We start from the raw sequence: 24,007 nt of genomic DNA, 5'->3' as shown, positions 1-24,007 counted from the left end.
GTGTTCCTTCTGCTGTCACTAGGAATTTGCAGCTAGTGGGGGAAAAAGCAAGCCTTAAGGTCACTTGTTAGAGTACCAGGGTAGCTTTATGTGAAGGTTTAGAAATGGAGGGAGGCACTCACTGTATGGTGTTCTGATGGACGGATGGTGGGACAAAGGGAGAAATGGAACATTTCAGTCCAACCATGATAATTAAAAAAAAAGCACTGTACTGACTTGAGAGTAGGTGTTAAAATGGTAAAAATGGTAGAGCAAGTTGAGAAGTGTTTAAGAACTCAGTTTGGATTTATTCTTTATCTCGTTGCCCATTCTAATATAGATAGTCAGTGTTTCTGATATGAATATTTTTTGTACACTGTTATTACCATTCATCATATGTATTTAATATGCACCAAGACTTAATTTTGTTCTCTTACAGTGGTTTAATAGTCCCTGAAATAAGGGGAAATGAAACTGTGCCTGAAGTTGTCACAACATCTGGCTATGCGCTGTTACATTTTTTTAGTGATGCTGCATATAATCTAACTGGTTTCAACATTTTTTATTCGTAAGTATCTTTTCCACAGTGTGATGAGTCATAATTTTCCTTGAATTATTTTTATGAGAGTCTTATGAGGGGTAGGCTACTGTGTTAAATTTCAAGAGGGGCAGAATCTCTTCTCAGCTGACAGGATATCTTTTTTAATAAGTCTTAAAATGCTAAGTTTGTAGTGGTATGTTTTTTTAAGTCTCATCTCATAGTGTTAGGGTTATAACAGTTGAGCATTACTTACCAAATTTAAATTACGAAGTAATTAAATTAGTTAAGACAAATTTAAAATTGACTATTGGTAAATGATTAAGCAAACAAATACAAACTAGTGTGATTTCACTTGTAGCAACAGTTGTGTGAGATTAACTCAGTAACTTGGGGTTATGTTTTCATAGTTTTGTTATGGGAGTTGTTTTTTTTTTTCTTAGCTTTTTTTTTTTTTAATCATCTTTATTTATTTATTGGATAGAGACAGGTAGAAATTGAGAGGGAAGGGGTTGATAGAGAGGGAGAGAGACAGAGATACCTGCAGCCCTGCTTCACCACTTGTGAAGCCTGCCCCCTGCAGGTGGGGACCAGGGGATTGAACCTGGATCCTTGTCCACTGTAACGTGTGCTCAGCCAGTTGCGCCACCACCTGGCCCCCTGTTACGGGAGTTTTATAGTCATTCTGTATTCAAGAGACTGTTCTCTATAGATCATACTCTTGAATTGTCTCTACAATAATTCTACTGGTAGATAGATATTTTTTCCATTTTACACATGAAGAAACTAAGACTTAGCATATAAGGAAATTGACTATATCTGTCTCCTTTGAAATAAGAAAAATAGCCTGTATTGAGAATTTATTATGTGTCTGACATTTTATATCAGGTGGCCCAAGGATGAAATTAAATAACCAGAGACTTTTTCAGAGACACAAAGAAATATGATCCATCCCTCCCCCCCCTTTCTTCCCTCTTTTTTCCTTTTTGGAAATGGAGAAGAGGATAGCCTGGGTCCTTGCATATGGTCACGCGTGCTTAACTGAGTATGCTGTCACCTGGCGTCCCTACCTTGATTTTTCTTGTCTATATATGAGTAAGATTTCCCCCTCCCTTGTAAAATATGTATTGAAACATTTGAGAACCTAAATCTTACCAAATACCTTGTTTGAAATCATATGGATCCTGCAGGCATTTAGTGTGTAGTCTCTGGAATAAATCTGGAGTCTTACTAGCCAGGCAAACTCTTTGACTGAACTAAAGGCCAGTTATATATATGAAACTGAGCCACATTAGGAATAAATGGGTTGAAAGAAAATAACTGAAGCCACACTGTGAAAATCTGTTAAATGAGGTGCATATCACAATATAAAAATTGAAGTTTGTAAGGTATCAATCAAAATTCATTTGCACTTATTTTGGCAGAATCAATTCTTGTCCTAACAATTGCTCTGGCCATGGGAAGTGTACAACTAGCACCTCAGTTCCAAGTCAAGTCTACTGTGAATGTGACAAGTACTGGAAGGGGGAAGCTTGTGACATACCTTATTGCAAAGCTAATTGTGGCAGTCCAGATCATGGTTACTGTGACTTAACAGGAGAGAAATTGTGTGTCTGCAATGATAGCTGGCAAGGTGAGCATGAACCATTGATTCATTTCTCTAAGAGATAAATACAAACTCTGCATTCACTTATGTGGTTCCAGCCTGCACTTACATGCCATATATGTACCTGACCTCTTGTAGAATGTTCAGTGTAGCAGTAAACCTCTGAATAGTTTCTGTCTTCACAGATAACATTGGTAAAGGTTTGCTCTAGGTTCTGTTAAGTCTCAGATGGCCATATATATATATTACATATATGAAGTTCTTTAAATTGTAGGTGTGTGATCATTTTGGTTGTAATTTTTTTTTTGAATCCTCAAGGACTTAGTGACTTGTTTGAATTTAAATGTGGGCATATTAAAATTGATTTATAATGGCTCACATGAGTAGTATTACACAATAGATGCTTAGCTTGCAAAGTATAACACTACATTATATTATTTATTAGGGAAGACTGACCTCTTGTGGCTGTTTTTTAAAAAGAACAGACTATTTAAAAAAACAAATGACTTTTCCCCACCCAGCTGTTACAAATGTAAAAATTTGGAAAAAGTTATAAATAAACTATCTACCTACCTATTATCAAAGATTAATTTTAGCTTACCTTGAGGGATTTTAGCTTACTTTAGCATTTGAGTATAAAAATCATATGTTTCTGTCTTTGTGGAATTAGATGAAGAGATCAGGCGTTATGCATCTGCTTACCATTCAAAGCTCAGTTTGGGCTAATTAAATCTACATATTAAAAGTCCACTTTATGACAGCACCTTAATCCCTTGATATGAGGGAATTTTACCACATGAAATTCATAATTTAGTGAAATGATCATGTGTAGCAGTGACAGAATGGTGCAGATCACCACAACAGTCACGTAATTCCTTGGTTATCTTTCCCACTGCAGTATAAACTCCACAGAGTGAAGAATGCTTATCTTTTGATCACCTTTGTATCCCCAAAACCTCCTGTAGGCACAAAGATATCTCCTTTTTTTGTTGTTGAATGAATAAACCAGAAATGTATTGGTTTGCCACTATAGTGCTATGAGAACATTCTATGTCTGAATAGACTATAGTAGTCAGTCAGCTTATTTTACTAGTAGTCAATCAGTTTATTTTACTTGATATAAAAATCGTTTAAAATATCAAGAGGAAGAAATGAATTGAGCTATTCAATTCAATTCCTTTGTCTTATATTTGCTTCAGTCCTTTGGTTTTAGATTTTAATATTTGCCATTAGGTGGCACTGTTGACTAGCAGAAAATACTCCTGAAGGACCCTCCTTCTGCACTAAAGGTATAAAATCTTACTACATTTGCTTTGGAATATATAAAGTCTTTTAACTAAAGTCATGAATATTTTATGATAAATTCTTTTTTCTGCATTAGTCATAGAAAATAGACATAGCTGGGAGTTGGGTGGTAGCACAGCGGGTTAAGTGCACATGGCGCAAAACGCCAAGGATAAAAACCTGCATAAGGATCCTGGTTCGAGCCCCCAGCTCCCCACCTGCAGGGGAGTTGATTCACAGGTGGTGAAGCAGGACTGCAGGTGTCTATCTTTCTCTCCCCCTCTCTGTCTTCCCCTCCTCTCTCCATTTCTCTCTGTCCCATCCAACAATGACAACAACAATAGCAATTACAACAATAAAACAAGGGCAACAAAAAGGAATAAATAGATATTTTTCCTATTACTTATTTATTTATTATTATCTTTATTTATTGGATAGAGACATCCAGAAATCAAGAGGGAGGGGGGTGATAGAGAGGGAGAGAGACAGACACCTGCAGCCCTGCTTTACTACTCGTAAAGCTTTCCCCTTGCAGGTGGGGACCAGGGGCTCGAACCTGGGTCCTTGTGCATTGTAACATGTGCACTCAACCACGTGTGCCACCACCCGCCCTTAAGTAAATAAATATTAAAAAAAGAAAATAGACATAGTTTGATTTTTGCTAAGCAATTTTTAATTTTTCAAAGATTAAAAAGCTGATAATTACTCTATCACCTTTATCTCTGTGACTGAAAACAGAGAACTTAAATCCACTGCTTTTTAAATTAATTTAATTTTATATTTTCTTCCAGGTTATTGTTGGGGCTTGGTGCCTACACTACGAATCCACTGCTCCTATAGGCCATTTTTCCCATTTTGTTGCCCTTGTTGTTGATGTTATTGTTATTGTTGTCATTGCTATTATTGTTGCTGGATAGGACAGAGAGAAATGGAGAGAGGAGGGGAAGACAGAGAGGGGCAGAGAAAGATACACACCTGCAGACCAGCTTCATCACCACCTGTGAAGCAACCCCCCTGCAGGTGGAGAGCTGGGGGCTCAAACATGGATCCTTGTGCCAGTCCTTGCACTTCGCGCCATGTGTACTTAACCCACTGTGCTACTACTTGGCCCCTCCATGCTTTTTTTTTTCTTTCTTTTTTTAAATAACGCAGACAGCCAGAAATCAAGAGGGAAGGAGGGAGGCAGAGAGAAGAGAAACAGAGAGACACCTGCAGCCCTGCTTCACCACTTGCAAAGTTCTTCCCCTGCAGGTGGGTACCAGGGGCTTGAACCTGGGTCCTTGTGCATTGTAACATGTGCACTCAACCAGGTGTGCCACCATCTGGCCCCACTTCCACTGCTTTTTCATTATCATTGTCCGCCCAGCCAGGTCGTGCAAGTTATACGAGAGTATGGTTGCTGCAAAGAAACTCATGGGTAGCTTACGTTTCCCTTGATAAGGCACATGATCTTTCTACTTTAATTTTTGAGATACAGTGATTTACTAGGTTAAACTCTTCCTTTTAATTTCAGTCTTAATACTTAGCAAAAACAGCAGATTTGACTTTTTGCAAGAGTCAGTACAATGAAGTGTTCAGGTCTTTGCCAACTGGAACTATTGACTGTTTAAAAATAATAATAGCAGAGAATTCTTACGTGATAATTCTTTAGTCCACTAACTGATCATTTATCTGCTCCTTTATGTAATGACTGTTTAATGAGCTTCTACTTAGATATGGTGACTACTTTGGGCAGCCAAGAAGACTTAAGATCCTCATGGAGTTTATTTTCAATCTAAGGAAGTCAGAGTATAGATAATAAACATAACACATGTAATGTAATAGAAAGTGTTAGGCGCAATGGAAAAATCAGAGCTGAAAAAGAGGGGGTAGGTAAATCTGGGGATGGGAGTTAAGATTTACAGTAGAATTATCAAGATAGGCATTATTTAGAAAGCGACATTTCAAAAGAGACTCAAACAGTTGAAGATGTTAGTCATATAGCTGTTTAGGAGAAGAATCTTCTGGGCAAAGGGTACAGTGCAGAGATCCTATGACAGAAACATGCCATGTGTAACTGAGCACCAGCAAAAAGGTCAGTGTGCCTGGAATCGAATGTGCTGTGGGGGAGATTAATCAGATATGCGATTAGAGAGGTTACAGAATAAGGGAGATGATTGAGGATTTGAATTTATTTATTTATTTATTTATTTATTTATTTATTTATCTATTTATAAGGTGTCCCTGGGGCTGCGGGAGGGTTTGAATTTAAAAGGCTGCTAGAGTGATGAAGATATATAAAGAAAGCTTGCCAGCTAAGCTTAGCATAGTAGAACACTTTAAGGATATTGCCCTTCAGTTGAATGGGCAGCCTTTTAAGAATTTTGAGCTGTTAGCTATAACCTGACTTAATTTTAATAGGTTCTGGTTGACTTCTCTCTTGAGAAGAGATTGTGCAAGCAGTTCAGAGGCTACTGCTATAATTGTAATCTATATGAAAGATGATAGTGGTGTGAGTGGCCAGTGGAGGGTGGTAAAAATTGCTTGAATATTATTTTAAAGCAGGGTTAGTAGGAGTGGCTGTTGCATTGGTTATGGGGGATGGAAGAAAGAACTGAGCCATAGGTGACAAAGGGTTTTGATCTTAGGTTTGTAATCGGCTGGTACAAGGAAGAAAGGAGGACTGCCAGTTTAATTTTGGTAAAGAAGGTATGGGGTTAGTTGGACTTCTGTGGAGAAAGGTCTGTACTGTAGTTTTAAGGTGGTTAACTTAAAATACCAAATTGGGGACTGTTGATGGCACTTAAAGCCATGGTATGAGATGAGATGATTAGAAAAGTTAAGTATAGAGTGAACATAGAATCAAGGATGGGCTGTGGGTCAAAATTAGATAAGCAGAGTATTCTTGCAGGGGTTTTGTTTGTTAGAGAAGCTTAGCTACTGTTGGAAAAGCCGTAACTGCCTATGTTGCTGCCTTTGATTTCACTAAGTTGTGTGACATTCTGCTCTCAATTATTTTACATTTCCTATTAATCAGTGCCAAACTCTCTACAGCTTTGTTTATTTTTTAATTAGGAGGGTAATGGTTTATAGTACAGTTGTTGACATTTAGTTAGAGTTCCCCATCTCTCCATAATAAGTGCATGCAAAAATCTCTCTCTCAACCTTAGTGGAGATTCTTCCCCACCATCATATACCAGGACTTGAAAAGACCCCCCTCCCCAACTACCCCCCTCCTTGTCCTTCCCCAGAATCCTTTGCCTTGGTGCAATATACCCAACCAATCCAAGCTTTACTTTGTGTTTCCATTTTATGTTCTTGTCTCTGAAGTTCTGCCTATGAATGAAATCATCCCATATTCATCCTTCTCTCACTTGGCATGCTTTCTTCAAGCTCCATACAAGATGAGCTTCTTAATAGGTGAGTGGTATTCAATTGTGTAAATATACCACAACTTTCTTAGCCACTCCTCTGCTGTTTGATACCTAGGTTGCTTCCAGGTTTGGGCTATTCCAAATTATGCTCTTACAAACTAGATCTCTTGGGATGGGTATGTTTGATTCCTGTGGATATGTCCTTAAGAGATGACTTTCCAGGTCATAAAGTAGGCCCATTTGTAACCTTCTGAGAGTTTTCCAGACTGCTTTCCACAGGGGTTGAACCAACCTATAATCCCAATAGCAATGTAAAAGGGTTCTTTTACCCCAGCAATGTCTCCAGCAATCCTTTTTGATGTATGATATTCTCCTAGGAGTGAAGTTGTATTTCACTGTTGTCTGTCATTGTGACTGTCTAATACTAAGTGACTTGGAGCATCTTTTTCATGTCTGCTGGCCCTTTGGATCTTTTCTTCAGTGAATATTCTGTTCATATCTTCTTTCCACTTATTTATTTCTTTTTAACAATTTCTTTTAAAAAGGGAATTGTGTGTGGAGTTGTACCCCTCCTACCCTATGGTTTTGTTAATTAATCCTTTCTTAAATAAAAAAAAAAATTTAAAAAAATTTCTTTATTGGGGAATTAATGTTTTACATTCGACAGTAAATACAATAGTTTGTACATGCATAACATTTCCCAGTTTTCCATATAACAATACAGCCCCCACTAGGTCCTCTGTCTTACTTTTTGGACCTGTACCCCCCTCCCCCCCCAGGGCTTTTTACTTTGGTGCAATACGCCAACTCCAGTTCAGGTTCTACTTGTGTTTTCTCTTCTGATCTTGTTTTTCAACTTCTGCCCGAGAGTGAGATCATCCCATATTCATCCGTTTCTGAGTTAGTTCACTTAATCTTTCCACTTTTAGATGTTTTTTTCCTGAGTTTGATGATCTTTTTGCATATTTTGGTTATTAACCTTTTATCTGATGTATGGCATAAAAAGATATCCCATTCTGTGAGGAGTTTCTCTATTTGGGTGTTACTTTCATGTGCTATACAGAAGATTTTCAATTTCATATAGTCCTATTGGTTTATTTCTATTTTTAATTTTCTTTGCGAATGATCTTGAGTCATTTGAAGACACCTTTAAAACTTGGATCAAAAACAGTTCTGCCAGTGTTTTCCTCTAGAAGTCTGTCAAACACTTTCCACAACAACAACAAAACAGCATGTTGGGGACCACTAATCTCTGTTATATTGGAAGCTTTCACTGGAGGGGATTGATACGGAACTCTTGTGGTGGGAATTACATGGAACTGTACCCCTCTTATCCCTACAATCGTGTTAATCATTACTAAATCACTAATAAAAAGGAATTTACTTTCACAAATAAAAAGTATATAATTTAGTAGCACCGACACCCTAAACTATGGAAACCTCAAGCATGGTATTCTTGGGACAGACTTAGTAGGACGGTTACCATACATGTAATTCAGGACCCTACAAGATTCCTCTCAAAACATTTGAAATAGACTAGCTGATAGCTGACCTTTGGAGAGTTTAAAAAAAAAAAAAAATATATATATATATATATTTATTTATTTCCCCTTTTGTTGCCCTTGCTTTTTATTGTTGTTGTAGTTATTTTTGTTGTTGTTATTGATGTTATCATTGTTGGATAGGACAGAGAGAACTGGAGAGAGGAGGGGAAGACGGGGAGAGAAAAATAGACATCTGCAGACCTGCTTCACTGCCTGTGAAGTGATTCATGGGACTGTGAAGTGACTGCAGGTGGGGATCCAGTCCTTGCATTTTGTACCATGTGGGCTTAACCCTTTGTGCTACTGCCCGACTCCTTGGAGAATATTTTTTTAAAACATGTTTCTTTGAATCCACAATCATGCATCACTAAGTGCTGTTTCAGTCAATAGTGGACTCGTCTCCAGTGTGCAGCTGACTTTTACACAACCATATGATCTTGGAGAATGCTTTTATGAACCTAGAAAAATGTTTAGAACACTTTGGATACTGAAATGAAATGAAAAGTTTTGGATGCTAGCAGATAGGACTGTTTCAGTGATATTATCTTTTCTTTTTACTGGAGAAGTTCAGACTCAGTACACATATTAAATTATAACACCACTTTAGGAGTCATTAAAATAAGTTACACACCTTTCTCTTAAAATCTTCCTTCTCAGCACATTTTCCCTTCCATATTAGCAATCCAATTTCTTTTTGGAAAATTGCCTTTCAGCATTTTGAGCAATTTTGATGGGATGATAAACCCAGATACCTATTGTAATAATAATTTTTCAGTTTCTTTTAAACATCCTCTGAATTTTTCCTTCTTTTTTTCCAGTAATTTCCCAGTTTTCCTTGAGGTAGCCAAAATTAGCTTTTATTGCTAACAACTAAGAGAATCGAATTATATTCTACCCTAGAATTGCTGTAGAGGATAAATTAATTTTTTTCCTGTCAATATTTTAGTTAAACTACAAGTGATACCTGCAGTATAGAATTATTTGTAGAATTGCAACTTAGCAATCTTTATTTAATGTAGTTCAAGTTAGCAACATTTATATAATATTTTCAGTTGAGAACTTCAAAAAATAAAATTAACACTTGGCTTTTTAAATTTTATTTTATTTTTATTTATAAAAATTTAAAAAATTAACACTTGGCTTTTTAAATTTTATTTTATTTTTTTATTTATAAAAAGGAAACACTGACAAAACCATAGGATAAGAGGGGTACAACTCCACACAATTCCCACCACCAGAACTCTGTATCCCATCCCCTCCCTTGATAGCTTTCCTATTTTTTTATCCCTCTGGGAGTAAGCACTTAAGGTCATTATGGGATTCAGAAGGAAGAAGGTCTGGCTTCTGTAATTGCTTCCTCGCTGAACATGGGTGTTGACAGTTCGATCCATACTCCCAGCCTGCCCCTCTCTTTCCCTAGTGGGGTGGGGTTCTGGGGAATTGGAGCTCCAGGACACATTGGTGGGGTTGTCTGTCCAGGGAAGTCTGGTTGGCATCATGGTAGCATCTGGAACCTAGTGGCTGAAAAGAGAGTTAACATATAAAGCCAAACAAGTTGTTAACTCATTATGAACCTAAAGGCTGGAATAGTGCAGATGAAGAGTTGGGGTGGCGGGGGGTGGGGTGGGTGGGGCTCTCCATTCTGTAGATAGCTAGTAGGTATATTTTAGTTATATTCCAAAGGGCCTGTGACTATACAATTTTTTTTTTTTTCTTTCCTCCTAAGCCTGAAATGTGATATGCAGGTGTCTGGGGGAGATGATGTCATGGCTGGAGAAAGAGCTAGAAAGCTGGATCAGGATCCAAGTTATTGTCTGGAGACATGATGTCATAGCTGGACAAAGGACCAGAAAGCTGAATCAGGGAAGAGAGTAGCTCCCTAATATGGGAAAGGGGTATAAATATTGCTGACTGTAAACCCCATTGATTTGATGTGATCTGGGGCCCATATTCAGCTTAGGAGCCTATGTGACCTCTGCATCCCTGTAGATTTGAGCTCACATTCTGTGGTCATGAGTAGGAACATTCCAAGCTGCCCCAATATTGACCCATCTTCCTCTGGCTTAGGGGAAAAAAAGAAAACAACAACAACAACAACAACAAAAAGCTAGTATAGCCACAGGCCCTTTGGATTATATGCCTACTAGCTATCTGCTAAATAGAGGACCCCCCAACTCTTCATCTGCACTATTCCAGCCTTTAGGTCCATGATTGGTCGACAGTTTGTTTAGCTTTGTATGTTAACTCTCCTTTCAACCACCAGATTCCAGATGCTAGCATGATGCCCACCAGACTTCCCTGGACAGACAACCCCACCAATGTGTCCTGGAGCCCTGCTTCCCCAGATCCCTTCCCCACTAGCCAAAGAGAGAGACAGGCTGGGAGTATGGATTGACCTGTCGACACCCATGTTCAGTGAGGACGCAATTACAGAAGCCAGACCTTCTTCTTTCTGCATCCCATAATGACCTTAAGTCCTTACTCCTGGAGGGATCTTAAAGAATAGGGAAGCTATCAAGGGAGGGGATGGGATACAGAGTTCTGGTGGTGGGAATTGTGTGGAGTTGTACCCCTCTTATCCTATGGTTTTGTCAGTGTTTCCTTTTTATAAATAAAAAACTTACAAAAAAAAAAAAAGAAAGAAAGCTGGATCAGGAAAGAGAGTAGCTCTCAGATATGGGAAAAGTGTATAAATATTGTTGACTCCTTCTCTCTCATCCCTTCCAAGTCACACCCACTCCTGTTACTACCTCTGAATGTCCTTCCTTTTTTCCTCTTCATTTTTTTAAAAATATTTTAAAATATTTCTTTATTGATTTTGAATAGAGAAAGAGAGAAATTATGAGGGGAGGGGAAATAGTGTGGAAGAGAGACAAAGAGACACCTGCAGACCTGCTTCACTGCTTGTGACGCTTTCACCTACAGGTGGTGACCAGAGAATTGACCCTGGATCCTTGTGCAATGTAATGTGAGTGCTTAACCAGGTGTGCCACCACCTGTCCCCCTTTTCATTCTTATCTGAAATTAAAACTTACAGTTTAGGTAATTATCAGCGAAAATAACTCATGTGTCCTGCCCTTGGGTGAAAGTTTTCTGCTGGGTTTTCTATTCTGCATCATTGAACCTAGCAGTTGCAGTTTTTCTGTGGCACAAGTGGTTAGCATGTTTTTATAAATTTGGGGGCCGTGTGGGCAATTGCTGTCAAACACATCTGAATATTTAATATGTTAATGCTAAAAATATTTATATCAGGACCCAGAGAAAGAAGAGAAAAAAAAAAGAAGGACACTTGGAAGTAGTAATAGCTGTAGGTTTGACTTAGAAAGGAAGATTAGGCAGAACTATAGAAAACAAAAAAAGGGCAAATACATATAAGTATAGGTCGATAGTTACAGAAATAATGGTCATCCCATATCTGCAGTTTCCAGTGGGAGAAGTGAGGACACAGAACTTTGGTGGTGGGAATGGACTGGGATTATACCCCTGTTATTTCATAATTTTGTAAGTTCAGATTAAATAACTAGTTAAAAATCCCAAATATATATTTATATAGCAAAAGCTTCCCTTGAATATAGCCCAGCACATGAAATTACATAATCATCAGTAAAACAAATAATGAAAAATAACATACTTCCTCGAACTGATACAAATTGTCAGCAACAACAACAAAACTGTACCCTGAGATTCAGGAACCAAATAGGAGTGTCAGTTTACCACCCCTACCCCCATTCGTGTGTGTGTGTGTGTGTGTGTGTGTGTGTGTGTTGTTTTCGACGGGCTGGCTTCACGGGCGAGTAACAGACGACCAGGGACTCATGGTTGAGCTGTACGCAGTATCTCTTTATTCATGCAGGACGCAGCGCAATCTATACCAAGCTAGACTAAACTAAACACTCACTAAAACGAACAATGTTGTCTTTATATATACTTCCCAAGTAGGGTGTGAACAGGATGTGACATAGAGAGGGTGGAGAGAAAAGTGACTGGTGGAAGATCAGGGTGTGACAAGGAGAGGGGGTGGAGCAGATGAGAATTCTACTGAACCACTAATGCCCTGGAGGGAGGGTGGTACTTGTTAACAGTGGTTATGTAAATAGAATGCAGTGGTTATGTAAATAGAATAGTGTTAAGCAGGGGGGATTAAACCAAATGAAACAGAAGAGGTTTTTAGAAGTAGAATTAGAAGCATACCAACACATGTGTGTGTGTGTGTGTGTGTGTGTGTGTGTGTGTGGTTATTGTTTATGTGGGTTAGAAAGAAGAAAACTCTTCCTTTTACAAGTGATTTGGTTGCCTACTAGAAAACTTAAAACTCTCCATAAGCATTAAAATGAAAGATGAGGGAGTCAGGTGGTAGCACAGTGGGTTAAGCGCACGTGGCGCAAAGAGCAAGGACTGGTTAGGATCCTGGTTCAAGACCCTGGCTCCCCACCTGCAGGGAAGTTGCTTCACAGGTGGTGAAACAGGTCTGCAGGTGTCTCTCTGTCTCTCTTCCTCTCTATCTCCCCCTTCTCTCTCAATTTCTCTCTGTCTGTATCCAATAACAAATAAAAAAAATAAAAAAAAGAACATAAAATGAAAGATGAATGAGAAAATTAAATATATCATAACATCAATAAGATCTTTGGGGAATTTGGAGATAGCTCACCCAGTAGAGAGCACTTTTTACTAAGTGTGAAGATTGGGTTCGAACCCCCAGCACCACATGTGAACACCATGCAAAAGGAAGTGTCACAGTCAGTGGAGGGCTACTGTGGTCTCTCTCTCTCTCTGTCTCTCTCTCTCTCTGTCTCCTCTCTCACCTCCTGTCTGGGGAAATTTCTTTTTTCCCCAGAAGGGATAAAATACTGCAGGTGTAAAGCCCCAGTAAAATCCTCATAGAAAAAATAATCAAGAATGAAATCTTTAAAAATAAAAAGATACTATTTTGGGGGGCGGGGGATGAGAAAGAGATAGAGAGGAAGAGACATCAGAACACTGCTCACTTGTGTTTTATGCTGGAGCTGGGGACTGAGTCTATGACTTCTAGTCCCAAGGCATGGAAGTCTGTTGTGCTAAGCTTGCGCTATGTCCCCAGATAAAAACATTTGTTCTTTATGGAACTAAAGTTGTTTTCTAAATTTCTATATAGTAAATACATTTTTTGGGGGGTATGAATTTCCATTATTTTCCTTTAGAAAAGCTTTTTCAGTACAGAAATAACTAGAATACTTTGGAAAAGAATAAATAATAACTTAATAGTTTTGGAAAGAACTCCAAGTCTTTGTTGTTATTTTGGATTTCATCCTTTGCAATTATTTGTTGCTTGACTGTACCTGGGATGAGTTATATTTTCTTATAATTTTACCTTTGTATGTTTATTTTGAATCCTTAATAGCAGTATACTTTATTATTATCTAATTTACCTGTAGATTTATACACTGAGTTTTCCTTATCTATAAAGTGAGGGGATTGACCAAATAATAAGATAACTACTAGGAAGCACTTATAGTATTAAATCTTGTGCAGTTCATCTTCACAAAATGCTATGCTTTTCTAAATATAATCTCCACTAGTGAAACTGAAACTTACAGAAAAGTAACTTATCTAAAGTTCATAACGAGTCAAGTAGGAAAAGTAGGCTTGACTTCCAAGCGTGTGTTCTTAATCCTCTGTAATGTTAAGGTTATTTTCATTTCATTTACTCCTTTAATAAGTATATGCTAAGGCTAATCATATGCAGGCTGTAGGCCATGTTAAGGCTTTTTTAATTTGATTTGAAGAACAATGAGGAATTGTTGAAGGATTTTGAATAGAGAGGTGATAGGAGTTTATTTATATTGTTAATTATTCAAGTTGCCTTATGGAAAGCTGAATATGAGGGCGGGGGAGCAAGACTGGACATATGGAGCCCAGTTTCAACTGTCACAAGTCTAGGTAAGAGCAGATGGTAGCAAGTCTAGGTAAGGTAGATAGACTAGAATGATTATTGTGAAAGAAGGGATCTGCGATTGGAGTCTGATATGGTTGATAAAGTTGTTTATTTATATACTTTTCCTTACCAAAACACTGCTCAGCTCTGGTTTATGGTGGTTCTAGGGATTGAACTCTTGACTTTTGGTGCCTCAGGCATGGTAGTCTTTTTGTATAACCATTATGCTGTTTCCCTCAGTCCTGTTGATAGCATTTTTATATGTTTATAAGACACAGACATGTAGATGGTCTAACAGTCGACATTCATGCTGACATTAGGCATGGTGCAGGAACCCAGATGAGCCATGCTTGCCAGACATTTCTTCTCTACTTCTTTGTGGCGAGGTCTCCATTGTGACAGGGGCGGGGTCGGGAAAGGCGAGGCACCTGTTATTCCAGGCAACAACAACTTACTGGTGATCACTGAAGCTACTGGGTGAATGGATGTACCATTTACTAAGATGGTGACAACTGGGAAAAGAACAGATTTGGGAAGGAAGAAATTAAGATTTTAGTTTTGGATGTGTTATGTCTAAGATAATTATTAAACATTCAAGTGGAGATGCCATATGGGTAGTCTGACTTTGCACCTGCAAGTCCAGAGAGAGCTAAACTTGGGGGGGGGGGTGTCAGTACTGCTCTGTGTTACTGAAAACCTTTTTTTTTTTTTTTCTCAAAGAGTCTCTTAGCAGTCAGTCTCTACTTCCTAAAGTCAAGGCATTAGGTGTTCATTTTTGTTCCTTGGATTATTAAACTTCACATAACCTGTAGAAAAGATAGCATATTAAAACTTTATGGAAGCCCAGCATAATATGAAGTAGTTCATTATATATCCTTCTCAATACAGCTGAGATCTGCCTTCCTTGAGGTGATTCCTGTAGTGATTGAGAGAAATAATTCAGGAAGAGTTAGAGATGCTGCAGAAGGGGGCACATTATCAAGTGGTTGATTTTTTAATTTTTATTTAAGAAAGGATTAATTAACAAAACCATAGGGTAGGAGGGGTACAACTCCACACAATTCCCACCACCCAATCTCCATATCCTACCCCCTCCCCTGATAGCCTTCCCATTCTCTATCCCTCTGGGAGCATGGACCCAGGGTCATTGTGGGTTGTAGAAGGTGGAAGGTCTGGCTTCTGTAATTGCTTCCCCACTGAACATGGGCGTTGACTGATCAGTCCATACTCCCAGTCTGCCTCTCTCTTTCCCTAGCAGGGTGGGTCTCTGGGGAAGCGGAGCTCCAGGACACATTGGTGGGGGTGGTTGATTTTTTTATGAGCAGATTTTTATAAAAGGGGATCTGGGTTGGCCTTCAACATTGATTATCAGTATTGGATTTTAAATGGCTGATGAAAACTTCATGGATACAGCATTTTTAAACAGTTATTTTTGTATTAAAGTAGTCTTACTTCATTTGCCTTTTGGTAATTTTCCTTTCAGAATACAGAAAGATTTTTTTTTTTCCCCTACCAGACCACTGCTAAGCTCTAGATTATGATAGTGTGGGGGAATTGAACCTGGGACCTCAGGGCCTCAGGCATGAGAGTCTCTTTGAATAACCATTATGCTATCCACCTCCACCCCAGAAAGATACAAATTTTAAAACTAGTTTTCCTTAATATTTTAAGTTATGTTTACTCATTTTTACCAAAATAGATGACTTCCTTTCTTTTTTTAAATTTTTATTTATTTATTTATTCCCTTTTGTTGCCCTTATTTTATGGTTGTAGTTATTATTATTATTGATGTCATTGTTGTTGGATAGGACAGAGAGAAATGGAGAGAGGAGGGGAAGACAGAGATGGGGAGAGAAAGATAGACACCTGCAGACCTGCTTCACCACTTGTGAAGCGACTCCCCTGCTGGTGGGGAGCCGGGGCTCGAACCAGGATCCTTATGCCGGTCCTTGCGCTTTGCACCACGTGCGCTTAACCCGCTGCACTACCGCTGAACTCCCAGAGAATGCTATTTTTATATTAATTAAAGTATTTCACTTAAGTAAGTAGTTACATTCAGTTAGTAAATATCATTATTTTTATTAGTTTCCTATAGCTGTTGCAACAAATCATCCCACATTTGACTAAAACAGTCTTTTTTATCTCTACTTCTGGAGATTAGAAGTCAGAAATTGGGGGTAGGGTGGTAGCACAGTGGTTAAATGCACGTGGTGCAAAGCACAAGAACTGTTTTAAGGATCCCGGTTGGAGGCCTCGGCTCCCCACCTGCAGGGAGTCGCTTCACAAGCAGTGAAGCAGGTCTGCAGGTGTCTGTCTTTCTCTCCCTCCTCTGTCTCCCCTCCTCTCTCAATTTCTCTCTGTCCTATCCAACAACAATAGCAATGACAGCAACAACAAGGGTAACAAAATGGGAAAAATGGCCTCCAAGAGCAGTGGATTTGTAGTACAGGCACTGAACCCCAGCAACAACCCTGAAGACAAAAAAAAAAGGGCACACACACACAAAAGTCAGAAATTAATTTCACTGGCTAACCGGGCTTCCAGAAGGGCCTCCTGTCCTCTGGAGGGTCTAGTAAAAATCTGTATCCTTGACTCTCAACTCTAGAACTGACAGTGTTCCCTACAACCCTTAACACCTCCCTTCTTGCAGTCCCTGACTTCACTGGCTATTATATTGGTTTCTTCTACTTTAATCCAGTTTCCTTCTCTTAAAAAGGCACTTGTGATTACATGTAAAGCTCAGTGGAAGAATCCAGAATAAGCTTTTCAAATCCTTAATTTAATCATATCTGTAACATTCCCATTGTCAGATAGGGTCACATTTGTGAGTTCTACAGATGAGGACCTGGTTATTATTCCACCTATCACAGGCTTTCTCTGAAATATTTTGCCTTAATACACATGCCACGAATATATCCCTGGATATAATATATTCCTGATTCTCTTAAGAATTTTGCATGTTATTCTTTACCATTCTTTTATTACCAATCAAATAATACCCAGATATTTTTTTAATGCTTCCATCCTATGCCTTTAGGTGGTAGACTGCTCTTACATTTATTCATAAAGAGCTTCAAATGTATAGAAAATTTGCTAGAATAAGACCTATCAAATAAGAATTGCAGAAGACTAAATACCCTTTACCCAGATTCATCTGTTGTTAACAATTTATATAATTTGATTTATTATTCCTGACTTATATGGTTAAAAATAAAACCTTTTAAAGGGAGCATGAAGCAAAATTCATGCCAACAGACCCATTTATATGTAATGTCCTTTTGATCTCATTCCACTTCAGTAATTAAGAGGATGGCAGAGTCCTCTGTAAAGAATCCTATTGAGGGAGTTGGGCGGTATCACGTGGTTTAAGTACACGTGGCGCAAAGCACAAAGCCCATCATAAGGATCTGCGTTCGAGCCCCCGCCACCCCGCCTGTAAGGGAGTCACTTCACAGGTGGTGAAGCAGGTCTGCAGGTGTCTTATCTTTCTCTCCCTGTCTCTGTCTTCCCCTCCTCTCCATTTCTCTGTGTCCTATACAACAACAATGACATCAATAACAATAATAACTACAACAATAAAACAACAAGGGCAACAAAAGGGAATAAATAAATATATAAAAAAAGAATCATATTGTAACTATTTTAGACATTGCAGGCAAGTCCACACCATCTCTATTGCAACTTTGATTTAACTTTGCTGTTGCAGCACAAAGCATCCATAGACCAACTTAAATAAGCATGTTGTGCTCTAATAAAACTTTATTTATTCAAGCAGGATCGACAGTTGTCATTCTGAATTAAGTAAGTTCTAAGTGATTGAGAACTGTAGCTCACCCTCCCAGGTGAGCCAGCTTGGAAGTTATAACATTTTGTGATTTAATGATAATCTAAAAATTTTGTTGTAAGCAAATTTAAGATCTGCTGTTCGAATAATACAGTCAGAATGTCACTTTATTGCAATATCAGTAATTTATGATTATTGGGACCATCCTGCACCTCCTATCACATGCTAGCAAGGATGTTATTGGAGGGCTTTTGAGATAATTTACCTGAGAGTACACCAGTTCTACCATGTGTGAGGCCCAAGTCTGGGCCTGTTCCCTACCACACTGGTGGAAGCTTCAGTGCTGTTAGTATCTTTCGCTCTCCCTCTGTATCTCTGAAAAATTCATCTGGAGTAGGGAAGCCCAGGCAACACTATAACAAGAATGCACATCATAGATGTCTACTAATGTTTTATGACGAGTGAGTGTCCAATGATGATATGACATCCTGTATAAGTTTAAAGGTTTGCAAATGGTAGGGGAAATAAAATTGGTGGGAGAATTATGTTGTCAAATTATATCAGTATGGTGGTTTTGTAAAAAAGAACAAAAGAAGTCTGTTGGTATCTAGGATTAATATCATTATCAGCATGATTTAGTTTGAGTTAGCTTCATAGTCAGAAACCATTAACTTTTTTTTTTAAATTTCTTTACTGGAGGATTAGTGGTTTACAGTCAGTAGTAAAATACAGCAGTTTGTACATGTGTAATATTTCTCAGTTTGCCACATATCCATTCAATCCCCCACTAAGTCCTCTGCCATCATGAAAAACCATTAACTATTGGCTTTTAAAAGTTTCTTACATATTATTTATGGATTACTATAGCTCTTATAAATATGCTATAACTGAATTAGCATATAAATATCAATTAAGTATAAGTATGCTATCAATTGAATTTCTTATATATACAAACCAACTTAAACATGAGTTTATATCTAGCTTGTGTCTGAACACATTTTTAATTTAATAAACTGAAAATAAGTTGGGACTTCTTAAATTTGAAAAAAACTTAAAGTTGAAAAAAACTCATTTCTTTTTTTCTTTATTGGGGGATTAATGGTTTACAGTTGATAGTTAAATATAGTAGTTTGTATATGTGTAACAGTTCACAGTTTTCCACATAATAATCTGCCTGCCTCCCCCCATAGGTCTTCCTCTGTTATCATGTTCAAGAAACTGAACACTCTTCCCCTCCAAAAAATTTCTTTTTAGCAATATTTCTTCCACTACTTGTCCTTGAGAAATGCTGATCTAGGCTATTCCTTTGTTTTATAGAAACCTAGACTTATAAGTAACATCACGAAATTGGGAGGAGGCAGTTCGTAACTTCAAGGCCCCCTCACTAATGAATTGTTTTGTTATGCATATTTTTTCTCTTTGAAAAGAATACAACTCCCTAGTGATTCTAGTAAAAACAAATTTTAAAATGTACAGAGGGTATATAAAAAAAGAATGATGCTGAGAAAATATTATTTTTGTTTTCCTATTTGTCTCAACAGTTCAGAGTTTATAAATCATTTCACCTCTATTATCTTTTAAGAAATTAAATGTTTGTAATAACCTTTAGTGGGTAGGTTATTATTTCTGTTTCCTGGATGAGTACTTGATGGTCACATTTCTAGTAAGCGACAGAAGTGGGATTTGAGTATTGCTTTCATTCTGCTGTTTTAGCAGCATACTGAAGTAAATTTGATTTTTATGCCTTCAGAGGATTTTCTAGATGATATTCATTTTAACATATCCAGGTTTGACTGTGTATACTATATATCTCTCGAAGCTTAACATTCACTGTTAAGACTTTTCCCTGAAAGTTATATGTAAGCCCCTTTATTGTGTAATTTACATTTATTGCTATAATGGACATTGAGCCAAATATTAATAAATATATCCTTTTCATGTAACCCAATCATTGTTTAATACAGTGTGCTGTTTGATTTTTTTCCCAATAGGTCCTGATTGTTCTTTGAATGTTCCTTCTACTGAGTCTTACTGGATTCTGCCAAATGTTAAGCCCTTCAGTCCTTCTGTAGGTCGTGCTTCCCATAAAGCAGTTTTGCACGGGAAATTTATGTGGGTGATCGGTGGATATACCTTTAACTACAGTTCTTTTCAAATGGTCCTGAAGTAAGTATATGTTTTCTCCCAGTTTTAAGCTGGACTTTAGTTGTTATAATAATAACTTGCGTAGAAAGTAATCATAATGAATCCCAGCCAGAATACCATAATGGTGTTTACTTAGTAGGGTTGCCAGATTTAGCAGAAAAAGTTATAAGACATGGAGCTCAATTTGAACATCAAATAAATGACTTCTTGAGTCAGTAAGGGAACTGACTGGGCACAGTGTGTACCTTCGCATGTGAACAGCTCAGGCTCTAAGCCTGCACCACTGTGGGAGACTCTGGTTCTGTGCTGTCTCTTCATCTCTATCTGAAAGAAAAAAAAGCTGATCCTTTTGGAGCAGTGAAATTGTGAAGCCTGACTCCACAAAAAAAAAAACAAAAAAACAAAGAGCTTTTTTTTTCTACAGTAGAAGTAAGCTTCTTGATTTCTATTTTGTTTTATTTTTTCCCCTAACTTGTTTAGTATATATATATTATTTGTTTGTTGGAAATTTAGGTTTAAATGGGCATCCTGCATTTTATGTGGCAGCTATACTCAGTGTATTAGACCTATTAATTTTAAGGGTTTAAAAAATTCTGCCATGTACAGAAGAGATTGATTTAAAAATTTAATGGGAAAATGATCAGAATTAAGTTATAAAATTATGAGGAGAGGGATGGTGTTAAGTAAATATTTCAGTGAATAGTTAGGAATCTATAGCATGGTATACACAGAATAAATGTAGTGAAAGAACTGAAAGGGAGTCGGTAAGATCAAAATAAATTTTTGGATATGAATGTAACTTAAAATATAGTGAGATTTAAGTGTGGGAATGAAAAGGAAGACTAATGAAAAATGAATTACTTGTAACAATAGAGTAGAGCTTTGAATCAGATTGTGATATTTGCAGAGAAGATTTGTGAAGACAAAATATAACTGTGAAAGGAATATGGAATTCTTAAAAGTTTGTAGGTTTTCTTTTTCTACAGTTAACAGTATATTTTATTTTTTAAAGTTAAATGACACATAGTGTCCATTTGAACCATATACAGTTTAACTTTTTTTTTTTTTGGTCTGAAACCAATTCCTTTGGTTAAAATATTTATTTAGATTTATTGTAAGCTATGGGTCACTTCATATGTGAAGTGACTATTGTTATTCTCACAGGATAGAGCATATTTTCTTTTCATTATTCCGAATGTAATTGAATTATAGGTTATAGCATTTAAATAGCTCTTCCTTGTGATAGTAACAGTCGTAATTTGATTTAGCTATTTAATTGAGGTAAATGTGCTACCTTTTAAGATAGAATTATTGAGTTAATAATACAAAGTTTCAAAAAAATAATATAAAGTTTCTGGGTTTGGGAGATAGCTCACCTTATAGAACATTCGCTTTATCTGCGAGCCCAGGGTTTGATCCCTGACACCAGATGGGGCCACCATAGGTGTCTTTCTCTCGCCCTCTCTATGTCCTCCTCCCATCTCAATTTCTCTCTGTCATATTGAATAAAATGGGGGAAAAAAGTGTCTACCAGGAGCAGTGGGCTCATAGTGCTGAGCTCCAGCGATAACCCTGGAGGGGGGAAAAAAAGAAGGATTCATAACAAGTCACTACACTATTATTTAGGTTGATCAATTAATTGAAATCTGAAAACAGTTGAACAAAGTCATTTCAGTAATATATAAATAGCCCAGTCAAGTAAATGTACATTTATACATGAGGCAATTCTAACTTAGAGTAGGTGTATCCTGAACAAGTCTTTATTAAAATTTTCTAACATGGTGCAGGGGCAACCATATGCAAATTGAGACACAAATGATTTTGAACTTGTGAAGTATTTTCTTTCTTTCTTTCTTTTTTTTTTTTTGCTTTTAGCTACAATTTAGAAAGCAGTATATGGAATGTGGGAACCTTGTCTAGGGGACCTCTCCAGAGATACGGACACTCTCTGGCTTTATATCAGGTATGGACCTGGCCTTTTAAATTGGAATCATTTGTTGACTTTACACCAGAGGAACAAACACTAAATCTCAGAATTCTTTCAAGCACATAATTAGAACATGGATAATGCTGCTGTGAACATTCCCAAGTATGTGGAGATATAGATTAATTTCTCCTCAGTGTATGCCATAGGATTAGAATTGCTGGGTCAGATAATTCATCTGTGCTTAATGTTTGGAGAGGTTGGCAGAGTGTTTTCAAAGACAATGGTGCTATTATCACACGCCCACCAGCTTTTCCTGAAGACACTAGTGTCTGTGCATCCTTGCCAGCACTTGTTAATATTTGTCCTTTTGATTATGCCATCTTAGTTGGTGGGAAGGAGTATCTTGCTCTGATTTTTTAATTATGTATGGCTCCTAGCAATCAACCAGGGATCTCCTGCATGTGCGATATCACTGCTGAGTGGATCTTCTTGGCTGATTTCCCCCCCTCTTTTACAGAACGAGAGGGAGAAAGGAGAGGGAGAGATAGAGGGGTGAAAGAGGAGAGGCTTCATAGCACGGCTCCACCATACATGTCCATGGAGCTCTCCTAGTGCAGTCCATGATGCTTTTATGTGAGGTTTGAAAGGTTTTGAAATCTGTAAGATGTATGCCCTGTGTGGGTTAATAGCTCCTGACCCCTTGGTTTTCTACTTTCTCCCTTCCCTTCCCTTCCCTTCCCTTCCCTTCCCTTCCCTTCCCTTCCCTTCCCTTCCCTTCCCTTCCCTTCCCTTCCCTTCCCTTCCCTTCCCTTCCCTTCCCTTCCCTTCCCTTCCCTTCCCTTCCCTTCCCTTCCATTCTTTCTTCCTTTCCTTCCTTCCTTTCCTCCTTCCTTCCTTCCATTCCTTCCTTTCCTCCTTCCTTCTTTCCATTCCTTCCTTTCTTTCTTTCCTTTCCTCCTTCCTTCCTTCCTTCCATTCCTTCCTTTCTTTCCTTTCCTCCTTCCTTCCTTTTCTCCTTTTTTTTTATAGTATGTAAATTTTTATTTATACCAAGGAAGGACCTGGGATTAGTTTTGGTAGCCCCGACTGGTTTCTGCTGTTGGAGTGCACATAGCACATGGTGTGGTCATGTGGAATGCCTGGGACCTTGCTGAAATATACCCACATAGCTCTCAACTTTTATAGGGACCAGATAGCATGATGGCATCACAATCCTTGGAGAGCATCCAGGACCAGTTAGTCAGAGATGAGGAACATAGTCGGAGCCTTGAGGAAAAAGAATCCAGTCTGTTTTTTCTTTTTTGCCACCAGAGTCATCACTGGCACTCAGTGGTTGCACTACGAATCCACTGCTCCTGGGGGCCATTTTTCATTTTATTGCATAGGGTAAAGAGAAATTGAGAGAGAAAGGGGAGACAGAGAGGGAGAGAGAGAACGAAAGACACCTGCTGACCTGCTTCCCACCTGCGTTCTGCCTGCAGAACTATGTGTGCTTTAACCCAGTGTGCCACCACCCGGACTCCAGGAATCCAGTCTTTCACCATTAAATAGATTAGCTGTAAGTTAAAAGATGCCTTTTACTGGATTGAAGAAAATCCACTGTGTTCCTAGGTTGTTGAAGTAGTGATACTTCATATAGTTTGTGTCACTTATTTCACTTGTATATGATTGTATTTATTTATATATTTTACAAGTGCTATAAAGTATCTGGTCACAGCCAGGGCAAGTGGCAACAAAAGTATACTCTACAGATATACAGTTGATGTAGCATTTCAGTGAGCAGTGCTTAGTGGAAATAGTGAGTGACTGAGAAGAGTACAGGAGCACACACTCCTCAGAGGACTGGGAGGTGGTTCAGCAGGTAGAGTGCATGCTTTCCTTGCATGGGGCTCTCCGCTTGATGCATGGCACTACGTTGTGAGAGCACCACGTGCAG

The 24,007-nt window shown here is 38.1% G+C and overlaps 1 protein-coding gene across 4 annotated transcripts in view; it reads left to right on the top strand.

Annotated features, from left to right (window-relative positions):
• The window catches only part of ATRNL1 (attractin like 1), a 700,209-nt gene that overhangs the window by 46,787 nt on the left and 629,415 nt on the right, over positions 1-24,007 (top strand). For all 4 annotated transcript variants that reach the window (XR_009544641.1, XM_007519967.3, XM_060171225.1 and 1 more), the window contains exons 4-7: positions 419-547; positions 1,942-2,150; positions 19,991-20,165; positions 22,020-22,107. Coding sequence is in view for 3 of the 4 variants with exons in the window: in XM_007519967.3 (XP_007520029.2) it covers positions 419-547; positions 1,942-2,150; positions 19,991-20,165; positions 22,020-22,107 (601 nt within the window). In the remaining variant the exon portion in view is untranslated. The remainder of the gene's footprint in view (positions 1-418; positions 548-1,941; positions 2,151-19,990; positions 20,166-22,019; positions 22,108-24,007) is intronic.

Source organism: Erinaceus europaeus, chromosome 14 (assembly GCF_950295315.1).
Source record: "Erinaceus europaeus chromosome 14, mEriEur2.1, whole genome shotgun sequence".
Taxonomy (NCBI): Eukaryota; Metazoa; Chordata; class Mammalia; order Eulipotyphla; family Erinaceidae; genus Erinaceus; species Erinaceus europaeus.
The sequence above is the reverse complement of the archived record's forward strand: the minus strand, read 5'-3'. Positions and strand labels throughout refer to the sequence as shown.